Raw genomic sequence first — 25,171 nt, forward strand, 5'->3', positions numbered from 1 at the left:
CTTTGGTGTCCATACGTTTGTTCTCTACATCTGTGTCTCTATTTCTGCCCTGAAACTGGTTCATCTGTACCATTTTTCTAGGTTCCACATATATGTGTTAATATACGATATTTGTTTTTCTCTTTCTGACTTACTTCACTCTGTATGACAGTCTCTAGATCCATCCATGTCTCTACAAATGACCCAATTTCGTTCCTTTTAATGGCTGAGTAACATTCCATTGTATATATGTACTACATCTTCTTTATCCATTCATCTGTCCATGGGCATTTAGGTTGCTTCCATGACCTGGCTATTGTAAATAGTGCTGCAATGAACATTGGGGTGCGTGTATCTTTTTGAATTATGGTTTTCTCTGGGTATATGCCCAGTAGTGGAATTGCTGGATCATATGGTAATTCTATTTTTAGTTTTTTAAGGAACCTCCATACTGTTCTTCATAGTGGCTGTATCAATTTACATTCCCACCAGCAATGCAAGAGGGTTCCCTTTTCTCCACACCCTCTCCAGCATTTGTTGTTTGTAGATTTTCTGATGATGCCCATTCTAACCAGTATGAGGAAATACCTTATTGTAGTTGTGATTTGCATTTCTCTAATAATTAGTGAAGTTGAGCAGCTTTTCATGTGCTTCTTGGCCATCTGTATGTCTTCTTTGGAGAAATGTCTATTTAGGTCTTCTGCCCATTTTTTGATTAGTTTTTTTTTTTTAACATTGAGCTGCATGAGCTGTTTATATTTTGGAGATTAATCCTTTGTCCATTGATTCGTTTGCAAATATTTCTTTCCATTCTGAGAGTTGTCTTTTTGTCTTTTTTATAGTTTCCTTTGCTGTACAAAAGCTTTTAAGTTTCATTAGGTCCCACTTGTTTATTTTTGTTTTTAGTTCCATTACTCTAGGAGGTGGATCAAAAAAGCTCTTGCTGTGATTTATGTCAAAGAGTGTTCTTCCTATGTTTTCCTCTAAGAGTTTTATAGTGTCCAGTCTTACATTTAGGTCTCTAATCCATATAGAGTTTATTTTTGTGTATGGTATTAGGGAGTGTTCTATTTCATTTTTTTTACATGTAGCTGTCCAGTTCTCCCAGCACCAATTATTGAAGAGACTGTCTTTTCTCCATTGTATATCCTTGCCTCCTTTGTCATGGATTAGTTGACCATAGGTGCATGGGTTTACCTCTGGGCTTTCTATCCTGTTCCATTGATCTATATTTCTGTTTTTGTGCCAGTACCATACTGTCTTGATTACTGTAGCTTTGTAGTATAGTCTGAAGTTGGGGAGTCTGATTCCTCCAGCTCCGTTTTTTTCCCTGAAGACTGCTTTTGCTATTTGGGGTTGTTTGTGTCTCCATACACATTTTAAGATTTTTGTTCTAGTTCTGTAAAAAATATCACTGGTAATTTGATAAGGATTGCATTGAATCTGTAGATTGCTTTGGGTAGTATAGTCATTTTCACAATATTTATTCTTCCAATCCAAGAACATGGTATATCTCTTCATCTGTTTGTGTCATCTTTGATTTCTTTCATCAGTGTCTTATAGTTTTCTGAGTACAGGTCTTCTGTCTCATTAGGTAGGTTTATTCCTAGGTATTTTATTCTTTTTGTTGCAGTGGTGAATGGGATTGGTTCCTTAATTTCTTTTTCTGATCTTTTGTTGTTAGTGTATAGGAATGCAAGAGATTTCTGTGCATCAATTTTGTATCCTGCAACTTTACCAAATTCATTGATTAGCTCTAGTAGTTTTCTGGTGGCATCTTCAGGATTCTCTATGTATAGTATCATGTCATCTGCAAACAGTGACAGTTTGACTTCTTCTTTTCCAATTTGTATTCCTTTTATTTCTTTTTCTTCTCTGATTTCCGTGGCTAGGACTTCCAAAACTATGTTGAATAATAGTGGCGAGAGTGGACATCCTTGTCTTGTTCCTGATCTTAGAGGAAATGCTTTCAGTTTTACACCATTGAAAATGATGTTTGCTGTGGGTTTGTCATATATGGCCTTTATTATGTTGAGGTAGGTTCCCTCTATGCCCACTTTCTGGAGAGTTTTTATCATAAATGGGTGTTGAATTTTGTCAAAAACTTTTTCTGCATCTATTGAGATGATCATATGGTTTTTATTCTTCAGTTTGTTAACATGGTGTATCACATTGATTGATCTGCGTATACTGAAGAATCCTTGCATCCCTGGGATAAATCCCACTTGATCATGGTGTATGAGTCTTTTAATGTGTTGTTGGATTCTGTTTGCTAGTATTTTGTTGAGGATTTTTGCATGTATATTCATCAGTGATATTGGTCTGTAACTTTCTTTTTTTGTAGTATCATTGTCTGGTTTTGGTATCAGGGTGATGGAGGCCTCATAGAATGAGTTTAGGAGTGTTCCTTCCTCTGCAATTTTTTGGAAGAGTTTGAGAAGGATGAGTGTTAGCTCTTCTCTAAATGTTTGATAGAATTCACCTGTGAAGCCATCTGGTCCTGGGCTTTTGTTTGTTGGAAGATTTTTAATCACAGTTTCAATTTTATTACTTGTGATTGGTCTGTTCATATTTTGTATTTCTTCCTGGTTCAGTCTTGGAAGGTTATACCTTTCTAAGAATTTGTCCATTTCTTCCAGGTTGTCCATTTTATTGGCATAGAGTTGCTTGTAGTCTCTTAGGATGCTTTGTATTTCTGTGGTGTCAATTGTAACTTCTCCTTCTTCATGTCTAATTTTATTGATTGAGTCCTCTTCCTCTTTTTCTTGATGAGTCTGGCTAAAAGTTTATCAATTTTGTTTATCTTCTCAAAGAACCAACTTTTATTTTCTTGATCTTTGCTATTGTTTTCTTTGTTTCTATTTCATTTATTTCTGCTCTGATCTTTATGATTTCTTTTCTTCTACTAACTTTGGGTTTTGTTTGTTCTTCTTTCTCTAGTTCCCTTAGGTGTAAGGATAAATTGTTTATTTGAGATTTTTCTTGCTTCTTGAGGTAGGCTTGTATTGCTATAAACTTCCCTCTTAGAACTGCTTTTGCTGCATCCCATTGGTTTTGGGTCATTGTGTTTTCACTGTCATTTGTTTCTAGGTATTTTTTGATTTCCTTTTTTATTTCTTCAGTGATCTCTTGGTTATTAAGTAGTGTACTGTTTAGCCTCCATGTGTTTGTATTTTTTATATTTTTTCCCCTGTAATTGATTTCCAATCTCATAGCATTGTGGTTGGAAAAGATGCTTGATACGATTTCAATTTTCTTAAATTTACTGAGGCTTGATTTGTGACCCAAGATGTGATCTATCCTAGAGAGTGTTCCATGTGCACTTGAGAAGAAAATGTAATCTGCAGTTTTTGGATGGAATGTCCTATAAATATCAATTAAATCTATCTGGTCTATTGTGTAATTTAAAGCTTGTGTTTTCTTATTAATTTTCTGTCTGGATGATGTGTCCCTTGGTGTAAGTGAGGTGTTAACATCCTGCACTTTTATTGTGTTACTGTTGATTTCCTCTTTTATAGCCATTAGCATTTGCCTTATGTATTGAGGTGCTCATCTTTGGGTGCGTATATATTTATAATTGTTATGTCTTCTTCTTTCATTGATCCCTTGACCATCATGTAGTGTCCTTCCTTGTCTCTTGTAACATTCTTTATTTCAAAGTCTATTTTATCTGGTATGAGTATTGCTACTCCAGCTTTCTTTTGATTTCCATTTGCATGGAATATTTTTTTCCATTCCCTCACTTTCAGTCTGTATGTGTCCCTAAGTCTGAAGTGGGTCTCTTATAGATAGCATATATATGGGTCTTGTTTTTGTATCCATACAGTGAGCCTGTGCCTTTTGGTTGGAGCACTTAATCCATTTACGTTTAAGGTAATTATCGATATGTATGTTCCTATTACCATTTTCTTAATTGTTTTGGGTTTGTTTTTGTAGGTCCTTTTTGTCTTTTGTGTTTCCCACTTAGAGAAGTTCCTTTAGCATTTGTTGTAGAGCTGGTTTGGTGGTGCTGAATTCTCTGAGCCTTTCCTTGTCTGTAAAGCTTTTGATGTCTCCATCGAATCTGAATGAGATCCTTGCTGGGTAGAGTAATCTTTTTTTTTTTTTTTTTTTTTTGAAATTTATGATCTAGTAAGCACTGTTGCATTTATTAATTTATTTATTTTTGGCTGTGTTAGGTCTTCGTTTCTGTGCGAGGGCTTTCTCTAGTTGTGGCAAGTGGGGGCCGCTCTTCATCGCAGTGCGCAGGCCTCTCACTATTGCGGCCTCTCTTGTTGTGGAGCACAGGCTCCAGACGCGCAGGCTCAGTAGTTGTGGCTCACGGGCCTAGTTGCTCTGCAGCATGTGGGATCTTCCCAGACCAGGGCTCGAACCCGTGTCCCCTGCATTAGCAGGCAGATTCTCAACGACTGCGCCACCAGGGAAGCCCTAGAGTAATCTTGGTTGTAGGTTCTTCCCTTTCATCACTTTAAATATATCGTGCCACTCCCTTCTGGCTTGTAGAGTTTCTGCTGAGAAATCAATTGTTAACCTTATGGGGGTTCCCTTGTATGTTATTTGTCGTTTTTCCCTTGCTGCTTTTAATAATTTTTCTTTGTCTTTAATTTTTGTCAGTTTGATTACTATGTGTCTTGGCATGTTTCTCTTTGGGTTTATCCTGCCTGGGACTCTGTGCTTCCTGGACTTGGGTGGCTATTTCCTTTCCCATGTTAGGGAAGTTTTCTACTATAATCTCTTCAAATATTTTCTCAGGTCCTTTCTTTCTCTCTTCTCCTTCTGGTACCTCTATAATGAGAATGTTTGTGCATTTAATGTTGTCCCACAGGTCTCTTAGGCTGTCTTCATTTGTTTTCTTTTTTTTTTTTTTTTTCTTTATTCTTTTCTGTGGCAGTGAATTCCACCATTCTGTCTTCCAGGTCACTTATCTGTTCTTCTGCCTCAATTATTCTGCTATTGAGTGTATTTTTAATTTCAATTATTGTATCTCTGTTTGTTTGTTCTTTAATTCTTCTAGGTGTTTGTTCTTTAACTCTTCTAGGTCCTTGTTAAACATTTCTTGCATCTTCTTTTTTTTTTTTTTTTTTTTTTTTTGCGGTATGCGGGCCTCTCACTGTTGTGGCCTCTCCCGTTGCGGAGCATGTGGGATCCTCCTGGATCGGGGCACAAACCCGCGTCCCCTGCATCGGCAGGCGGACTCTCAACCACTGCGCCACCAAGGAAGCCCTCTTGCATCTTCTTGATCTCCATTCTTTTTCCGAGGTCCTGGATCATCTTCACTATCATTATTCTGAATTCTTTTTCTGGAAGGTTGCCTACCTTCACTTCATTTAATTGTTTTTCTGGGGTTTTATCTTGTTCCTTCATCTGGTAGAAAGTACTCTGCGTTTTCATTTTGTCTATCTTTCTGTGAATGTGGTTTTCGTTCCACAGGCTGCAGGATTGTAGTTCTTGTTTCTGCTGTCTGCCAGCACTGTCTTCTTTTGTGAGTTCTCCCAGGGTGTTTTAGGTCCTTTATAAATTATAGTTCTGACCACCATAAGCATATGGAAAATGTCATCAATAATTCCTTTCTTTGACCCTGTGCAAACTGTCATCTATTTTGACTACTCTATCAACGTCTCATCCTTGTAGATCTTTCAGCATAGCAGACAGATATTCCTCCTAACACTGTAGCTCTGACTACAGGCACCAACACATTGTGTTCCCTTCAGAGTTTTCTGACAGAGTATTCTTTTGTCCTTATATTAACACTGTTTATTAACCAATACCCCCTATTTCTGTCTTACTTGCCTTCAGAAGTCACTCACTGCTATTCTTTTCTTTATATTTTTTGGGGGCAGTGCACACAGTAGTACATAATTGTTTTATAAGTTTTAACAAATTATGCTGTGACCTAAACTCTTACCCTTTTACTGGGATTACTTCCCCCCACCCCTTTTCTTAGTGGAAATTATTAAACACAAAAGTAGAACATTTGATTTAATGAATTCTTAAGTACCCATCATCACCCAGCTTCAACAATTACCAACAGTTCACCAATATTGCTTTTATTTCCTCTGCATTTTTCCTGGAATATTTTACCTTTTTAATTTTTTTTTTTTTTTTTTTTTTTTTGGCTTTGGCCATGCTGCAGCTTGTGGGATCTTAGTTCCCCAACCAGGGATCGAACCCGGGCCCTTGGCAGTGAAAGTGCAGAGTCCTAACCACTGGACAGCCAGGGAATTCCCTGGAATATTTTAAAGCAAATACCAGATGTTATATCATCTCATAATTAAATACTTCAGTTCCTTTTCTTAATTTTGGTTACCTCCACTGCTTAGCTTAAACCTAAAATTCATAACTAGGAAGTAGAGAAAATATAGTGGCTCACTGTTATCTAGTAGAGCAAATTCATTTCTTTAGCCTATCATTTAAGGTGGCTTCTTTCCTTCTTTTATACCTCATTGTTTCCCAATACAAAATTCTCTTTTAGCCAAATTTATAACCAACCTTGTGTCACATACACAGACACACAAACATGCCTTCATATGCATATACACTGTTAATTCTCATCTCTGTAATACATTTTGTGCCATTATTTCTTTTACCTGAAATGTGTCCTTTTTTTCCTTAAGCAGTCCTATAAGAGCTAGCTTAACGTTTACCTCACTTATTGTTCATTGCATTATTCATTCATTTATTCATTTATCCTACCAATCACTATCAAGTATCTACTAAATGTATAATAGTGCCCTAGATGCTGTATGGATTAGAAAGAAGCATGATACATGATTTCCACCCTGAAATAATTATAATTCAATTGAGGAGATTATGTAAACCTCTGAAAAGTAAACAATAGTGTAAAAGTTATTTATCAGAAAGATAACAACATAAGAGAAGTTGTATGGCAACTGCATGCTAAAGGCCTTCAGAATACATAATTGGGACAAGATACAAGGAAGGAAGGGGTGTGGATGGCAGGGAAGGCATCACAGCAAAGATGGTGGTTGAGGCTGGCCTTGAAGGACAGGTTAGATTTGGATAGACAAGGGGGAAGAGGGTAATGGCATGAGCAAGAGCCTTAGATGGCACCGTCTCTGAATATTCTGATTTCTGTGGAGCTTTTATGTTTTTTATAGCACATTATTTAGCACCTGATTATGCATAAATAATTAGGTAAAAATTTGTTTAGTTGTTTGTAATTTGTAAAGGACTTCCATGTATATTATTTCAGCTAACTTTTGAGATAGAAAGATTATTATACTTATTTTAAAAATAAAGACTCTGAGTTCTCATTTCTTTTTCTTTTTTTAAAAATATATTTAAATATATATATATATTTTTGGCTGCATTGGGTCTTCATTGCTCTGTGCAGGCTTCTCATTGCGGTGGCTTCTCTTGTTGCGGAGCATGGGCTCTAGGCGTGCAGGCTTCAGTAGTTGCAGCACGCAGGCTCAGCTGTTGCGGTGCACAAGCTTAGTTGCTCCCTTGCTTGTGGGATCTTCCCAGATCAGGGATTGAACCCATGTCCCCTGAATTGGCAGGCGGATTCTTAACCACTGTGACGCCAAGGAAGTCCCTGCGCCAGTTCTTAGTTGGGATCTTTGTTGCCGCGTACAGGATTTTCATTTCAGCATGAGGGATCTTTAGTTGCGGCATGCGGGAATCTTTTAGTTGCGGCATGTGGGCTCTTAGTTGTGGCATGCGGGATCTGGTTCCCTGACCGAGGATCGAACCAGGGCCCCCTGCATTGGGAGCATGGAGTTTTAACCACCGGACCACCAGGGAAGTCCCCTGAGTTCTCATTTCTTAATTCTAAATTTTATTTGTGTAGGATTTAAAAGGTACAAAGGACATACAATGAAAAGTCAGTCTTCTCCCATCTCTATCCCCAGGTCATCCACTCCCTGGAAGGAATCACTGTTACCACCTGCAACTTATTTGTTATCATCTGCAATTTATTTGTGAGGCTAGTATAACCTTGATATCAAAATCAGACAGGGACAGTGTAAGAGAAAAATTATAGGCCAGTTTTACCTATGAACCTAGGTGTAAAAATCCAAAATAAAATATTAGAAAACCTAATCCAGCTATTTATAAAAATGATAGCACATCCTGATGAAGTTTGGTTTATCTCAGGAGTGAGAAATGATTTAGTACTAGAAATGTGTGCATATAATTGACCACAGTAAGAGATCAAAGAGGAAAATTTACCCAATGGCTGAGGAAAAAGCATTTGATAGAATACAATACCCATTGGTTAAAGACTCCTAGCCAACTGTGAGAAAAATGAACTTTCTGAACCTGATAAAGTTTATCTACAAAAACCCTATAGCAAACATCATTCCAAAAGCAGAACCTTAGGAACATTACCCTTAAAAATCAATAAGGGGGCTTCCCTGGTGACGTAGTGGTTGAGAGTCCGCCTGCCGATGCAGGGGACACGGGTTCGTGCCCTGGTCCAGGAAGATCCCACATGCCGCGGATTGGCTAGGCCCGTGAGCCATGGCCGCAGAGCCTGCGTGTCCAGAGCCTGTGCTCCGCAACGGGAGAGGCCCGCATACCGCAAAAAAAAAAAAAAAAAAAAAAAAAATCAATAAGAAGTATCTCTTAAAACAAGGATGCCTATTGTCACCACTTCTATTCAACATCCAACTGAAAGTCCTGGCTGGCCCACTAATACAGGAAAAATGAAAAGTATATGAATTGGAAAGAAAAAAGATGCTATTATTTGCAGATAATAAGATTATACCAGAGGTGAGCAAACTGTCTTAGGAGCCAAATCCGGCCGTTGCCGGTTTTTATAAAGTTTTGTTCGCTTACATATTGTCTATGGCTGCTTTTGAACTACAAGAGCAGCAGAGTAGCCACATTAGAGACCATATAGCCTGCAAAGCTAAAATATTTACTGTCTGGTCTTTTACAGAAAATGTTTTTGCTAACCCCATGGTCTACAAAATAATTCAAGAGAACCTACAGACTCTATTAGAATTAATAAGTATGGGTTCAGAAAGATTATGAGATACCTAACAATGTGAAAATATCAATTGCATTCTTATAAAAAGATATCTTTTATAATATCAACCAAAAGTATAAGATGCGTAGGAATAAATCTACCAAAAAGAACTTAATGTAAATCAGCTATACTTAAATGTTAAAAAATAACTTTATAAATTATAAAATTGTAAAACATTGAAAGACATAAGAGAAGACCTCAATTAAGTGGAGGGATATACCATGTTTTCGGAAGACTCAAGGTTGTAATAATGCCAGTTAACCTTACAGGACCACTATATTAACAAATGCCAATTATGGATTTGGACTGATAGAAAGGCCAGACACAGACACAGGCTTCAGAAACTGAACAGAGTACTTGTTGAAGGAATTAGAAAGAGGGAGTTGGGATACCCTGTGGAGCATTCAATAATATTCCCCAGGACAGTTGGAGAAGTTTCTTGACTTGATATTCGTCACCGAAGGGGTGCATAGTTAGGGATCATAATGTCTGAATGTGTGAGAGTCATATCACACCTTTTGGAATTGTACCTGTCCCCCTCCATGCCTAGTATTATGTACAAAAGATTGGAGCAGACTTGTACATGGGATAGTCTGGATAGGCACTACACTCCTAGGACAGGTTTTCAGGATTTTTTAGTGTCCAAAACTCAGGAACCAAATAAACCAAGAAACTTTTTTTTTTTTTTTTTTTTTTTTTGAGTTAGGGCTATTTGGAGAAAGCATGATCCCTCACTGTCCCCATCTGTAGCTACTTGCTATCTGAAACTCAGACAAATACCATACTCTAGATTCAGCTAACAGTATTCTTTGCTGTTATAATTTTTTCTCCAGATTCTGGCTATCCTCACTGAGGTCTGGAATAGATTTGAGATCACCATAGGGTACAGTGCAGTAGAGTACACTCAAGCCTCAGCACAGGCCTCCTTTATTTTCCTTGGCCTCCCAGGCTAACCTAGCTGGGTCCCTATACATTCCTGAACTCAGTGGGAAGTGAGTAACAAAGGCTAGTTACCCAGGGGTTTTTGATAAGATCTTTAGACCTAGGCCTCATCTTGCAATCTCCAACTTAAACAGGGTTTGTAATAAAACTTGGCTAATTCTGAAATTCCTGTGAGATAAGTAAGGGCCAAGAACAACAATGGTAATTTTGTTAAAGAACAAGGTAAGGAACTAATTCTCAGATACCAAGATTTATAGAGCAGTGGTAATCAAGATCTCATGTATTAGTAAGGGATAGACAATTAGATCACTGGAACAGAATAGAGAGCCCAGGGACCTAGCCCTGTGTATCAGTTGGCATAGGCTAGGTTGTATTATAGCAATGAAACCCCACCAAAAAAAATCTTAGTGGCCAAACACATCAAAAGTTTATTTCTTGCCAATGCTACCTGTTCACTGTGAGTAGGCAGCAAATTACTCAGGGATCCAGGCACATGTCTCCATGATTACTCAGGTAGGAAATGAGAAGTATCACTTTTACTTACCTTTAAAGTCATATGGCCATGCCACTAAGTGCCTGGATAGAGAAAAACTAGAATATTTGCAGACAGCTGTGATGACTAGAACATTATGCATATATGAAAACTTGATATTTGTAGAAGAGAATCTACATAGTAAATTGTCCTGGGACAATCAATTAGCCATAGAGGAAAAATAAGGTGAAATTAGAAAATGAATTGGAGATTAAAGATCAAAGGGTAAAAATCAGAACTTTAATTTTTTTTGGCCACGTGGCACAGCATGTGGGATCTTAGTTCCCTGACCAGGGCAGGGATTGAACCCGTGCCTCCTGCAGTGGAAGCGTGGAGTCTTAACCACTGGACCTCCAGGGAAGTCCCCAGAACTTTAATGTTTTAGAAGCAATAAAGGGAAGGGAAGGGAACCATCTTTAGTATTCTTAAAAGAATTTCCTAATGCAAAAAACATAAACCCTAAATAAAAAGATTGATAAATATATACATTAAAATAATGATATTTTCTAAAATGACATGACATAGGCTATGAGAAAATGTCTGCAATGCACATAACCAACACAGGCTTCGTACTCACAATATAAAATTGACCCCTACTAGTCACTAAGGAAAGAGCAAACAGTCTGGGGAAATCAGAAGGCATTTATATGTTTGTGTGTGTGTATATTGCTCATGTATGATGCTCAACCTTACTAGTAATTGAGGAAATTCAAATCAAAACCAAAGTAAGATACAATATCCCACACATTCAAATTGGCAAAAAAAAAAAAGAAAAAAATTTTTTAATCTGATGCAAACAAATTTGGCAAGGATGTAGAGTAAAGGAACTCTGTTGGTAGTACAGCAAGTCCCCTACATATGAACCTTCAAGTTGTGAACTTTCAAAGATGCAAACGTGCATTCCATCCACGTCAGGTGTGAGTGAAGTTGCAGCTTGTCCCCCGTCTCCTATTGCTGACGATCCTTCAGCTCTACCATCTCCCACCTCCTCTCCCTCCTCCAGTCTAACTCTTCTTGCCTGTTCACTTGATGCCAGCCCCTGTATGTCAGCTGTTATACTGTACTACTGTACTTTTCAAGGTACTGTACTGTAAGATTAAAAATGTTTTCTTTATTTTTTGTTTGTTTTTTATGTATTATTTGTGTGAAAAGTATTATAAACCCATTACAGTACAGTACTATATAGCTGATTGTATTACTTGGGTACCTAGGCTAACATTGTTGGACTCACGAACAAATTCGACTTACAAACCCACTCTCGGAACGGAACTCGTTCATATGTAGGGGACTTACTATATAAACTGGCACACCCATTTTGAAGGGTATTTTGGCTATATCTAGAAAGTAGAAGTTTTACTCCTAGGTACATATTTAGAGAAACCCTTATACATAAGAACAAAAACATAGTATTTATTGCAACATTGTTTTAAATAGCAAAAAACTGGAAAAAGCCTTAACATGTCTATTGACTTAGGACAAGAGATAATTAAATGGAAGTATATTCACACAATGTACTATTATACATCAGAGAAAACTGATGAGCTAGAACTAAAAGTATCAACATGGTTAAATCTCAAAACCATAATATTGAGTGATATGAGCAAATTGCAGATGGATACTAATACCATATTATTTATATAAAATTTAAATACATGCAGAATAATTCTAACTGTTGTGTATTGATACATATATGTTATAATATCTATGATAATAAACACCACGATCAGGATGGGGATTACCTCTGAGGAAGAATAGCATTAAGGAAGGTCTAAAAAAATGAATCTACAGCAAAGATGGCAGAATGTTAATGTTTAGCAAGAGGGTGATGAGTAAGGGTATTTGTTAAATTAGTCTCTGTACTATTTTGTATGCTTGAAATATTTAATAATAGAAAGACAATAAACTTAAATTTCAGCTAGGTTAAAAGACTTAGACCTAAAGTTACACAACATATGTGAAGAAACTCCATGATTCAAACCTAGTCATATGATTCCTGATAACCAGCTGTTTTTATTTTTCCTTTTTAAGTATTCTTTAATTAACATTTTCTTACTAATTGCCTTATAAGTCTTTGATGCAGGGGTGAGATCTCTGAAAGAGGGATTCTGTCTTAATGCTTTAACATTCATTAGCTTGTGTAGGCGCTCAGGAAGCAATCCGTTGCTAGATTGCTGTATACAGTGTTATGCATGGTACTGTGATTTCTGGTCCATATGTCTGAATCTAAATAATAGTAAATGATGTAATGACAGAATTTTACAATCACAGTCTCTAGTAAGTTTAGGTGTTACGTTGATCAGTCCACATCCTGAAAGGGAATAGCAAGAGGTCTTAATTTTTTCTGTCAACTGTCTAAGAAGACATTATATTTTCATAACTGTCACAGAGTGTTCCATATTACTTTATGAACTAGTACATGGTACATTGATAGTTTTCTCTTTATTTATTGTAGGTATCATGACTGGAGCATTTTATTCAGTCTCAACATTATTAAATCAAATTATACTGACATACTATGAGGTAAGCTTCTGCCTATATTGTGTTGCATGCCTGGCCAAGAATTTTTCTTTAGCAATATAATTCCTGTTAGCATGATCATAAGGCTAAAGATTTATGACCTTGTTGCTGTAAAAGATTTATATTTGTTTTCACTGAGAATACATTTAATCCAGTTTATAAAACAACGTGGAAAGCAGAAGTCATTATTGCTTTGACAATACCTCAGTCTTTTAAAAAAATTTTTTAAAGAGATAGTGTGACTGGTTATATGAAAAAAGACAAAGAACAGACTTTAAAAGAAACCAACACAAATATAAAGATGTAAATATCAAGCTCTGATCTCTCTTTGCTTTTGAAAGGAGAATGTAGTTGTAGTATGTAAAAGCTATCAGCTTAACTTCCTTTTCAGACATCTGTGAATTACTTAAGAATTCTAACAAAAATTACTGTACTTCTAACCATGGAAGATGAAGAAAAATTCCCTTTTTGATTTCTCCCATATATCAGGGTTTTTTTTTCCGTTTTAATGTAGAATGTCCTTGAACATGTGCTTTACCTTCCTCTACCCCATTCACCTTAACACATGTACTGAATTCTTCATGTTATAATGTATGCTCAATTTTATCTGCTATTTCCATTGACTTTGAGAAGGTATTGGAATGTGAAGGATCTGTTTGAATTAGAAGTATCTGATCAACTTCTTTTGAAAAAAATTTTAAGGGAGAAGAAGTGAATGCTGGAAGGATTGGGCTAACGCTAGTATTAGCTGGAATGGTGGGTTCTATTCTTTGTGGTTTATGGCTGGATTATACCAAAACATACAAGTAAGTGAAAGTAGGCAAATGTATGGTGTACAACCTAAGGTATTTTGGTTTTAAAGGAACCTTTACTTTTTATTTTAAGAAATTTACAAAGTGTTATTATTACTAAAAGACTTGGATTCTAGACACTCTTAGGTTCCCTTAACTTCTGAATACAGTAGTCTCTGTATTATCTTATCGGTCATGTTTATTTCAACTTTGAGAACTTGGATACCTTATGAACTCTCCTCCCCTCCAATAATACTCATATATACCTCTTCAGAATGGATCATTTCTATTCTGAAAAGGGCCCTTTCTGAGAAACATTTGACTTCTGACAGAGACTTTATATTGCTCTTTTCTCATGTTATGAACTTAAAAACAAACAAATAAAAAGTTGTTCTTTCCTATCAAAAGGCTTTTTGGTAAAAATTTTTTGGCTAAAATGCCCCCAAACTGTAGTTCCACTTAACTATAATACTGTAATACATAATATGAAGATGCTATATTGTACATCTATATGGACCCAGAAAAATGCTAATACAAAAGAAAAAGTGAGTAATACCAACTAGGAGACTGAGAAAGGGATTTCAGAGGCAGCATCTTTTGCACTGGGCCTTAAAAGAATACCTATATTTCAAAAAAAATAAAAAGAAGAAGAAGAAGAAGAATAGCTACATTTCTCAACAGACAGAAACTTCCCATCTGTTTGGGAGAAATGAATGAATGGAACTAGGAATGAATGAAGTAATGGAACTATGTCCTCTGCGCCTTTCAAGGCCTAAGATATATTTGATACCATTATCTAAACCCTTTCAAAGTATTGCTGATCTTGAAATTCTCCAAGATAGTTCTCGTGTCATTTAAGACAGCACTTACTGTGGCTTCATTATTACATAATGGTAGCTTAGAGTAAAACCCATTAAATTTGTAGATGAAGGGAGCATATGTAAAGGATTTATATTTATTAATAGTCCTTGGTCCATTTTATAATTAGGAAACTGGATTGGCATAGAAATGTTCTTTGTTGCCCTGGCTTTCTTCTCAGGATAACTGCCATTCATTCACCAAGTTCCTGTTATGTGCATCACTCTTAGCTAGGAATCGTGGGAAGTAATATTTGATCCCTGTCCTTAGGACCTTTGCAGTCTAATTGGGAAAAATAAGGTGTTCACATATGTAAAGTTAAATAATAATATAACAGACTAAAATATATGTCAAGTGCCAATTATGTAGATAGAAAATGATTAGGGAGTTTGGAAGAAAGGAGAATCTTGTAAGCTGCAGTGGTTAGGAAAAGCATTTTGGAAGAGGCGGAATTTGATCTGTATCTTGAAATACGGCTAGGGGACTATCCCATTTGGTGGCACAAAAATGATTTTATCCTTATGAGTTTTCCTTCTTGTCTGAGCATTGGATATGATGTGAGTTTTGTTGTCTGTTGCTGTTGAAACTTAAATTTAATCTTTCAAGTCCATGCCTTGGTGGAAACATTTTCCATAGATAAGGAGGGGTTAATCTTGAAATCTGAAGAATTTATTACTGTATGGACAGAGCATAGCTAGACATGATTTTTATGTGCCTAAGAAAATCAGACAAAATACTAACAATTTTGTTGTTTTTGTTTTAGACATACTACTTTGACAGTTTACATTTTGTCTTTTGTTGGAATGGTTATATTTACTTTCACACTAAACCTTGGACACATTGTCATCGTGTTTGTCACTGGAGGGTTGCTTGGGTAAGCATCACTTGTGTTTAGGAGGAATGATAGCATGCTGTTATAATTCTGAAGTACTACTACTGTGGTTTTTGATTTTTTTAAGTTCATCCAAAAGTTCTTTAATATTTTATTTTTTATTTTTTATTTGTTTAACGTCTTTATTGGAGTATAATTGCTCAAAAGTTCTTTAATATTTTAAACTTTAAAAATCTGTTTTGTGCACGTCAATGTGTAATTCTTTACAACTATAAAAATTAGCTTAAAATTATTTTTTTGCTATACTATAGGTGAAAAATGGATAAGCCTTACTTAATCCAAGTAACTTTACTTGGCTAGAAAGACAACTGACTTAGAAAACTAGGGGTAAATTTTTCTCAGGAAAAAAAATTAGAAACTGTTTTGCTTCCTAGTTCATGGTTTTGCGTCTCAGTTCTCATGTCCTTGGGTTAATTGGTGAATCATAATAGTGCCTTCCTTTCACATACCAACCTCAAAACATTCACTTACTTGATAATTAGAATAGGTACGAGAAGTTAAGCAATTGCATCAATATGTGATCTTGTCCTTTTAATGATTCTTTCTGTGATTTTGGATTTATTTTCTTAGTTTCTTCATGACTGGTTACCTCCCCTTGGGTTTTGAATTTGCTGTTGAAATCACTTACCCTGAGTCTGAAGGTACTTCATCTGGTCTTCTTAATGCTGCTGCACAGGTAAACCTCTGATTTCTCTTAAATCTGAGACCATTAGTTTACCAAATAGTCTAGTGGATAATGAGTTTGACCATAGTTTTTGTTTTAAAAATTCTACCTTTCAATGCATGTTTCTAGAAGCCAAATCATATGAATAAAATAGTTAAGAAAAGTTCTGGGGAAAACATTATATTTGTTTTAAAGAAGCAAACAATAAAAATATTTCTCTTACTTTATTTTAGATATTTGGAATTTTATTCACATTGGCGCAAGGAAAGCTCACATCAGACTATGGTCCTAGGACAGGGAACATTTTCCTCTGTGTTTGGATGTTTGTAGGCATCATTTTAACAGGTAAATTAGGGAATTTACCTGCCAAAGTACTCGTGTCTTGTCGTCTTTATATTTAATTTTCATTTATATTGCTTCTCAAGGCTTGACAGAACTCAAGAAAAAAATGAGATAAAAAGCAGGATATTATTGTTTCCCTTCAAGGATATGAATCTATGAATTCATTTTTCAGGTTTCAAATTCAATGCAATTACTATGCATAGAAAACAAAACCATTGTAACAAGTGTCAGTAAAGGCCTGGAATGGACAGACCTGGCCTCAAGTTCTGATTCTGCTGCTCACTAGCTGTGTGACTTTGAAAAGTTACTCAACCTCTCACATCCTCCCTTTCTCATTTATATAATAGGGTATTAAAAGCCTGCTTTATGATGGTTATACAATTTTTTGAATATAATTTTAAAAACACTGAATTGTATACATTAAAGGGGTAAATGTTATGTGAATTGTATCTCAAAAAATGTATATAGATGTAATATAAATATGGTAAAAATAGCAAAAAAAAGGGGGAATGCAACTATACTATTGCAAGATTTCTACATCTTTCTTGAAGTAATTCTATATAAAGTCTAAGAAGATTGTGATAAATTAAAGATGCAGTGTAATCCCTAGAGCAACGAATAAAAAATAAACAACAACAACAAAAAAACCCTGCCTTAGAGGGTTGCTGTGAGGATTAACTGAGATGGTTGATGAAAAGCTCCTAGTATAGTGTCTGGCACCTAGGACATGCCTGATCATGTATCACATAGGCTGCTTTTTTTTTTTTTTAAGATTTTTTTTTTTTTTCTTGGCTGCATCGAGTCTTAGTTGCTGCATGTGGGATCCTCCGCTGTGGCGTGCAGGCTCTTTGTTGCAGCACACGGGCTTCTCTCTAGTTGTGGCCCATGGCTTTTGAGCTCAGTAGTTGCGGCACATGGACTTAGTTGCCCTGTGGCATGTGGGATCTTAGTTCCCTGACCAGGGATCAAACTCATGTCCCCTTCATTGGAAGGCAGATTCTCAACCACTGGACTTCCAGGGAAGTCCCCTTAAGATTTTTTTGATGTGGACCATTTTTAAAGTCTTTATTGAATTTTTGCTTCTGTTTTATGTTTTGTTTTTTTGGCTGCGAGGCATGTGGAATCTTAGCTCCCCAGCCAGGGATCGAACCCGCACCCCTTGCATTGGAAGGCGAAGTCTTAACCACTGGACCGCCAGGGAAGTCCCAGGCTGTTATTATAATATGGTAACTATAGGAAGAAGTCAAATGGTGGTGGTGGAAATAGCGTGTGGAATTATTTGCCAGTTCTTCTTAGGTCTAGTCAGAATAGACATGGGCAGGAAAGAGAATAGTGCCCAATCTCCAGAAAAAGAGCATGTAAAAGAACTTTTATCCATAGTTTGTCCAGGCACATGGGTGTAAGGATGAATTTCGAAGCAAGATTTATAGGGAATTCCCTAGCAGTCCAGTGGTTAGGACTCTGAGCTTTCACTGCCGGGGCCTGGGTTCGATCTCTGGTTAGGGAACACAGATCCCAGAAGCTGTGGGGCATGGCCAAAAAAAAAAATAGCAAGATTTATATCCAGTAGTGCTTCCAGGCCCATGTTGGCCTCAACTGTTATTGCACTTTATTAATTTCTTTCTGAGTCCCCTTGTCAACATGAGAGACAGAAGCCATGGAGAGTTGAAGAGGGATTATTTTTTTGATCTGCTATAACTTGATTCAAGGATAGAATCTAACAGAAAGATATGAATCAAGGCTTCTTTTTATATTCATTGAATACCTGATCATTCTTTTTGAAACCCCCAATATGATAAGTGCTTACCAGTGATTAGCACTTATTTTGGAAATACACAACCACCTAAGGTCACTATCATTCATTCATTACACTCAAAGGGACTAAATGTACCATTTCCTCAAAGAAAAACATCCTACCACGGAAGTGTTTTCCTCTTACTCTCTTCAGTTAGTAAAACAAAGCATACAAAACTGAATGTTTTGTAACTGAATGTATGTAATTTAATACATTAACTGTCTTAACTACTGATCTGTCATAAATAATTCCATATTTGTTCTTAATTTCCAGGGAAGTAACACCTAGCTATCAAATAGAGTGTTTCTGTTGCACAAAAAAGGGAACAGTTTTGTGTTCTCTTTTCACATTATCTTATAGTAAGATTCATAAATGTTAATTCAAACAGGTGAAGTACAGGAAATTAAGAAGTGAAAAAAAATCTTTAAAATTAGCTTTACATTGATACTTTTGCCACCTAAAAATGCTAATTAATGTCTCTCATATGTTGAATATTTTACTGGAGAGAGGTGATGGATTTATATCCAGTAGTTATTTGTTTAGACAGAGGAAAGAAGGCTGGGAAATTACTGAGGTGTGGTAAAGGTGGTACCTTTTCTTTTTACATTTTTTGAGAATTGTTGGCAGGTCTTGTTTTGACAGGGGAATTACCATTTAAATGCAGTGCATTCTGCTTTTCCAGTATTGACAGCTCTCTGTAAAGTCTGTTATATATGCTCCTTAGACCATTTATGTCCATTGAAAAAAGTGTTTCTAAGCACCTCACGGTGTTTCTAAATTCTATGATTAATATTAATGGTAAAGAAATCCAGTTTCCCCCTATAAAAAACGAGTAGCCTCTTTGCTTTGGTGGATTGAACAACAGTGTCGAGCGGATCAGCCGATATCGATCATTGCTGCAATTTAAAGCATGACGTTTTAATATCAAGCTGCTTGTAAGTATGAGCTTGTTACACAACATCCCTTTAAAATCATTTAAATGCATTCAGAAAGGCCATTTTACATATATGCAATTAGTTCAGCATAAATATCTGAATTTCTAAAATACTGGTATCAGTAATGGAACAGAATTATAAGGGGCAGTGTGGATTCCTAAAGAAGCATTAGTCTAATTTTTAAGACTGATTTTACTTTCACCTTTCAGACTTTGCTTTATGACTGATTAGATTACTTAACTACCCACAAACTTTTATCTTTTCTTGTTTTACACTCTCTTTGTGCAGTCTGTGGCCTTAACTACCACATTAATCTGTACCTTCAGACCCTGATCGCTTTTTACATTTCAGACCAATATGTCTAATCATCTATTTATCTCTGGACCTGGATGTCCCATGGGATTTTATATTCAACCTATCCAGAACTGAACTCACCACCTTCCCAGTCACACCAATTTGTCTTGTATTTTCAGTTTCAATAACTAGGACCTCCATCCATTCAATTGCCCAAGCAAGTCACCCACTTCCCCCTCCCTAATCCCCATTTTTCATATCCTATCAAACCACTGAGTCTTCTTTTTAAAATATTATTTATTTATTGGCCGCGTTGGGTCTTATTGGAGGCACGCGGGGCTTTCGCTGAGGCGTGTGGGCTCTTCGTTGCAGCGCTGGGCTTCTCTCTAGTTGTGGCGTGTGTGGGTTCTGTAGTTTGTGGCACGCGGGCCCTCTCATTGAGGCGCACGAGCTTAGTAGTTCTGGCACGCGGGCTTAGTTGCCCCGCAGCATGTGGGATCTTAGTTCCCCGACCAGGGATCGAACCAACGTCCCCTGCATTGGAAGGCGGATTCTTTACCACTGGACCACCAGGGAAGTCCCTCAAACCACTGAGTCTTATTGGTTCGATTCTAAAATGTCTCTGAAACCTGTCCCTATATCACCATTTCTCACACATGCAGGTCTTACCACCTCTCAGCAGGATGAAAGCCTCTTGACTGGCCTTCCTGCCTCTAGTCTTGTTGCTGATGACATCCCCCGCACAGCTGCCAGACTGAGCTCCCTAACGGACAGACCTGATCATGTCCTCCCCTACTCAGACACAATGTCATCCTGCCAACCCAGCCTCCCATCTTGCCACCTGCCTCTTGTACTTGATGTTCCAATGATCCCAAACTACCTCTAGTGCCAAGGATAGACTGTACTCTTCCTGTCCTGGTCTCTTGACATGTACTGGTTTCCGCCTGCCTAGAATGCCTTCCCCTCTCCTCTTATCTGCTTGACAAGTTCCAACTCATTTTTCAAGTTTCAGTTCAAACATATCTCCTCTGGTAAGCCTTTCCTGATTTCCTTCTGACATAGGCATTTTTTTCCCCACACTTCCACTACACCCTGTGCATGCCTGCATTATTGGAGTTGTTATACAGTGTTATAATTGTTTGCATGTCAGTGTTTCCGTATACTGGAGTGTCCTTTAGGGAAAGAATGGTGCTTTTCATCTTTGTGTCTTGGTTCTTAGCATCCTGTATTTGTTCACTAATGAATGACTTGCTAATTAAGTTAATGGCTTAGAGAGATACTATTATTTTTTCAGGCTACAAGAATGTTATGGAATATTATGGTACTGTAGAGTGCTAAATTTGACAATATCAAAAAAGATTTTGTATTGCTTAGAAAAAAGTATATTTATACATACTCTACGGTAACTCCATTGATGCGTCTCTCTTTGCAGCATTAATCAAGTCCGATCTGAAAAGACACAATATAAATAAAGGAATTACAAATGGCGATATTAAAGCTGTAAGTAGTGAATATTTTTATGATTATACTATTGAGAAGTGTGTGCTAGAGTGACTATAAACCCATCTACCCCATCAGCTGTTTTTTTTTTATTCCTGTGGATCTGTCATAATGGCATATGCCAGATACGTACTGTAAATTTTTTATCCTCTTATTCTTTCTACAGGTACCAGTTGATAGCCCCATAGATGAAGAATCAAAAACTATTCTGATGTCCAAGCAATCAGAATCAGCAATTTGAGGTGAAAGGAAAAGTTAATGTCATGTGATGATTGAGTAATAAAGCTTAGTTTATAGGTTGTGGGGAATGGACACTTACTTGAAAATTATTGTATGACTCCTGTATGCAGTTACTGTTCTTACTTGTTAATTTAAGCAATATTTTGCTTAAAATACTTTTGTTTACATCATTTTAAAACTACCATTTATCTAATGAGTGTCCCATCTTATATTATTGACCTAAAAGTAAGCTTCTTGACATTTGGTTTTCAAAAGTAAATGTTCTTTTTGTAGAAAATGGAAGCTTAGAAGGCTTTCTAAAATGATAATATGGAGGTCCAGTCCCTTCAAGTCACATAGGAGTACATGCAATTTGTTTATATACAACTATCCAGTGGAACCAAGTGTACAATGTATTCCTAATTATCTCCCTTTCCATTGTTCAGACCAGCTGTCCAAGCCCCCTCAGTGTGAACACAGTCTACGAATATGACACTTCTAACCCACCAAATGACACTATTGGGATGAGACTTCCAGATGACCTCTTAAGATTTTTCCCATTTCTTACATTCTTGTTAGAAAATACTTTGTAACAGGTACTGTCAGTGGCCATAAAAACTTTTCTGTGTGCAGACGGAACCCATAACTTTGGTCTTAGGCATACGTTCTCATTAAGCGAACTAGCCCAGACACAGCCTCATTACCTTGAGTTCTTCTTTGTGCTGCCTTCCCATTCATTGTAAGAATGCTAACACTATATTTTTTCACTCCAACTTGATATAGAGTAGTTTTGTATCCACTACCTTTTTTTACTCTTTTTTTTCTTCAATGTATAACTTTCTAGTAAGAAAATTTCATCCTATGTGTTACTGGCTTTTTCATGATTTTTTGTGTCACACCTTATACTTTTGCCTTGAAGATTCCTGAGATAAGGAAATCTGTAATAACTTCAGGTAGCCTAGGTATTCCCATTTAGTGGAGACCTCTTGAAATGCTGTCTGTTCTAATTCAGCAAATCATTCTTTATGGAATCTTTATCATTCTTTGAGGAATCCTTTGCCCAGGTCTGTGCTCCCTCAGTGTGTTGGGGGAGTGGATTCTTTTCTTCACCACAGAATGTGCATAGGCTCCAAACTGTTGGAACAGTCTGCTCTTTTACATGCTCAGGGTAAGGAGAATAGGACCAAATGCATTTCCACAGTGCCTACCACTGCATTTTGTTTACAGTGAGAATCTCAATGTTGTTCATGTCCTGGCTCTCTAAGCTGATAGGAATATCTTTAGAGTAATGGCATTTAAACAGCCATAATATTTATATTATGTCCACATAAACACAGAAAGCCAATCAGGTATTCCCTTGAATATCCTTGAAGTGAATTAGCAATTCTGATTTGGGTGTACTATATGCATCGTTTTATACTGAAATTATAACATTCTCTGTAACCAAATGACAGTAAATTATGTGGAATCTTACCCTGGAGAACGTGTTACCAGAAGAACTTAGCTGGGAATCAGGAACTTCAGGTCTATGTCCTGGATCTGTTTCTAGTTTTCCTGTAAATCAGGCAGGACTTTTCTCATCCGTATAATGAATGTGTAAAATTTGATCTCAGAGATCTTTTTTGAATTTTAAATGCACTCATCGGGGGATAGACCAAATCACTGTACCACAGGAACTTAAATCTAGCTGTAGAAAAATTCCCTGGACAGTTGAATAAACAACTGTGGTTGTTACCTTGTAGATACAGGGAACTTAAAATCTGTTTTTAGAACTCCCCTGGTGGCGCAGTGTTTAAGAATCTGCCTACCAAGGCAGGGGACACGGGTTCAAGCCCTGGTCCGGGAAGATCCCACATCCTGCGGAGCATCTAAGCCCGTGCGCCACAACTACTGAGCCTGTGCTCTAGAGCCCGTGAGCTGCAACCACTGAGCCCGCGGGCCACAACTACTGAAACCTATGCACCTAGAGCCTGTGTCTGCAACAAGAGAAGCCACCACAATGAGAAGCCTGTGCACCACAACGAAGAGTAGCCCCTGCTCACCACAACTAGAGAAAGCCCTCACGCAGCAACGAAGACCTAACACAGCCAAAAATAAATTAATTAAAAAAATATGCATGACAAAATTTTTAAAAAATAAATCTGTTTTTAGCCTTTTTGTTCAGTTGGTGATAGCTCAGGCAGAATATGCTGAATCATTAACTTCCTTAGATATTTACATCACAGATTTTATGGCCAAAAATATACTTTAAGGCCCCTCCTCTAAATAATTGTTTTTACTTTTAAACTGTCAATGTTATTTCAAATAATCGTATACTTGTCAAGTTCCTGAGGTTTGAACAAATTACAGATAAAAGTTGGAATATTTTATTTCTGAAAAGCATATATACATATATGTCATGTGTATTTTTCCTTGTTGATTAGAAAAAGAATGAAATATGTGACAAAACACAAAATGAATTGATAATTTTTATGTATTTTGAATTAAATTTGTCTGTAATATATCAAACAAGAATGTCATGTAATTCTATGTCGTATCTTTGGAATATGGAGTTGGTAACTATCACTTGTGTAAATTTTAATCAAGTGATTTTAGAAAGAAACTGGATGCTTTCAAAAGCTCTTGTATTTATAAAATGTTGCAAATATAGCTTTTGCCTTTTGTGAATGTGTTTTAAAAATATGTGTAAACATAGAGTATTGCCGGAAGAATGCCTGTCTGTCTTAAGTCATTTTTCATGTTCTAATTTTTGCTCTTTGTACTATTAGCTTTATGCTTGTTCTTCAGTTATTTCAGACTTGAGATAAATTTATTTTTTTAAGGTTAATTTTGTGTGGCTTTTTTTTTTTTTTAAGTTCTGATGTTTTAGTACACATGGGGAATGGAAAGGGATTATAACATTTCAGAATGAGCCAAGGGAGAGAGGTGGTTTGTGGAATACAGTAAGTCCCCTACATATGAACGAGTTCTGTTCCCAGAATGCATCCCTAAGTCCAATTTGTTTGTAAGTCCAACCAAGTTATTTTCACTTTTGTTTCCATTGTTATTGCTTGGCGCTTCTTAGCAGTAGTACCAGCTACATCCCTGCTGCTTTCATGCTTGCTTCCAGACATCCTAGGCTTGAAATAAATATGCTACACTACTGTACTCTATATAGTACTGTACAGTAAGGTACACAAAAGCACGTGACTGGACATGCAAATGCACGTTCGCATCTTTGAAAGTTCGCAACTTGAAGGTTCATATATAGGGGACTTAACTGTACAAGGTAACAAAACCCACCAGGGTCAGGGTCCAGATCAGGGTCAGGGCTGAACCAGCAAAGTAGCCAGGGCTCAACCTCTTCCCCTTACTTTGGTGCCTGCCTCTCATTGGCCAGATGGGTGGCCCGCCATGAGCCATCATGGACACTACATCTAAGCTCCAGACTGTTCTCTGCCTTTTTCTCCTGGTAGCATGTGCCTGTATGGGACCTTATATCCTAGAGTATGTGTCACTGTTCCTCAAGGCCTTGCTGATTAATGTAATAATATCAATCTACAAGTTTCTTCATTGAAAATAGGGTAGGATAAATGTTCATTCTTCATAAGATTAAGTGAGATAATACATGAAAAGTGTTTAGAATTAAGCTTGACATAGTCAACACTCAAAAGTTGGGTATTGGGACCTCCCTGGCAGTCCAGTGGTTAAGACTCCACACTTCCAATGCAGGGGGTGCAATTTCGATTCCTGGTTGGGGAATAAGATCCCACATGCCATGCAGTGCAGCCAAAGGTTTTTTTTTTTTTTAAAGGGTATTATTTTAATACATTAATGACTGGTAACTAGCAATGACTACCACTTACATGAATTTAAATTTGAAGAGAGACGTTCAAGTGACATATCAAAAGAATACCAATGAGGAAAATCTGAAGTC

General features: G+C 36.9%; 1 protein-coding gene across 3 annotated transcripts in view; it reads left to right on the forward strand.

Annotated features, from left to right (window-relative positions):
* Positions 1-24,351, forward strand: part of FLVCR1 (FLVCR choline and heme transporter 1) — a 38,270-nt gene extending 13,919 nt beyond the window's left edge. For 2 of the 3 annotated variants that reach the window (XM_082614424.1, XM_082614425.1), the window contains 7 exons: positions 12,901-12,968; positions 13,668-13,771; positions 15,378-15,488; positions 16,077-16,182; positions 16,404-16,515; positions 20,969-21,036; positions 21,203-24,351. In XM_082614424.1, coding sequence (XP_082470550.1) covers positions 12,901-12,968; positions 13,668-13,771; positions 15,378-15,488; positions 16,077-16,182; positions 16,404-16,515; positions 20,969-21,036; positions 21,203-21,277 — 644 coding nt within the window. In that variant the 3' untranslated portion in view covers positions 21,278-24,351. The remainder of the gene's footprint in view (positions 1-12,900; positions 12,969-13,667; positions 13,772-15,377; positions 15,489-16,076; positions 16,183-16,403; positions 16,516-20,968; positions 21,037-21,202) is intronic. The other variant, XM_082614423.1, reaches the window with a different exon arrangement.
* Positions 24,352-25,171: the final 820 nt, after the last annotated feature.

This window comes from Mesoplodon mirus (genome assembly GCF_964341445.2).
Source record: "Mesoplodon mirus genome assembly, chromosome: 3".
NCBI classification, from domain to species: Eukaryota; Metazoa; Chordata; class Mammalia; order Artiodactyla; family Ziphiidae; genus Mesoplodon; species Mesoplodon mirus.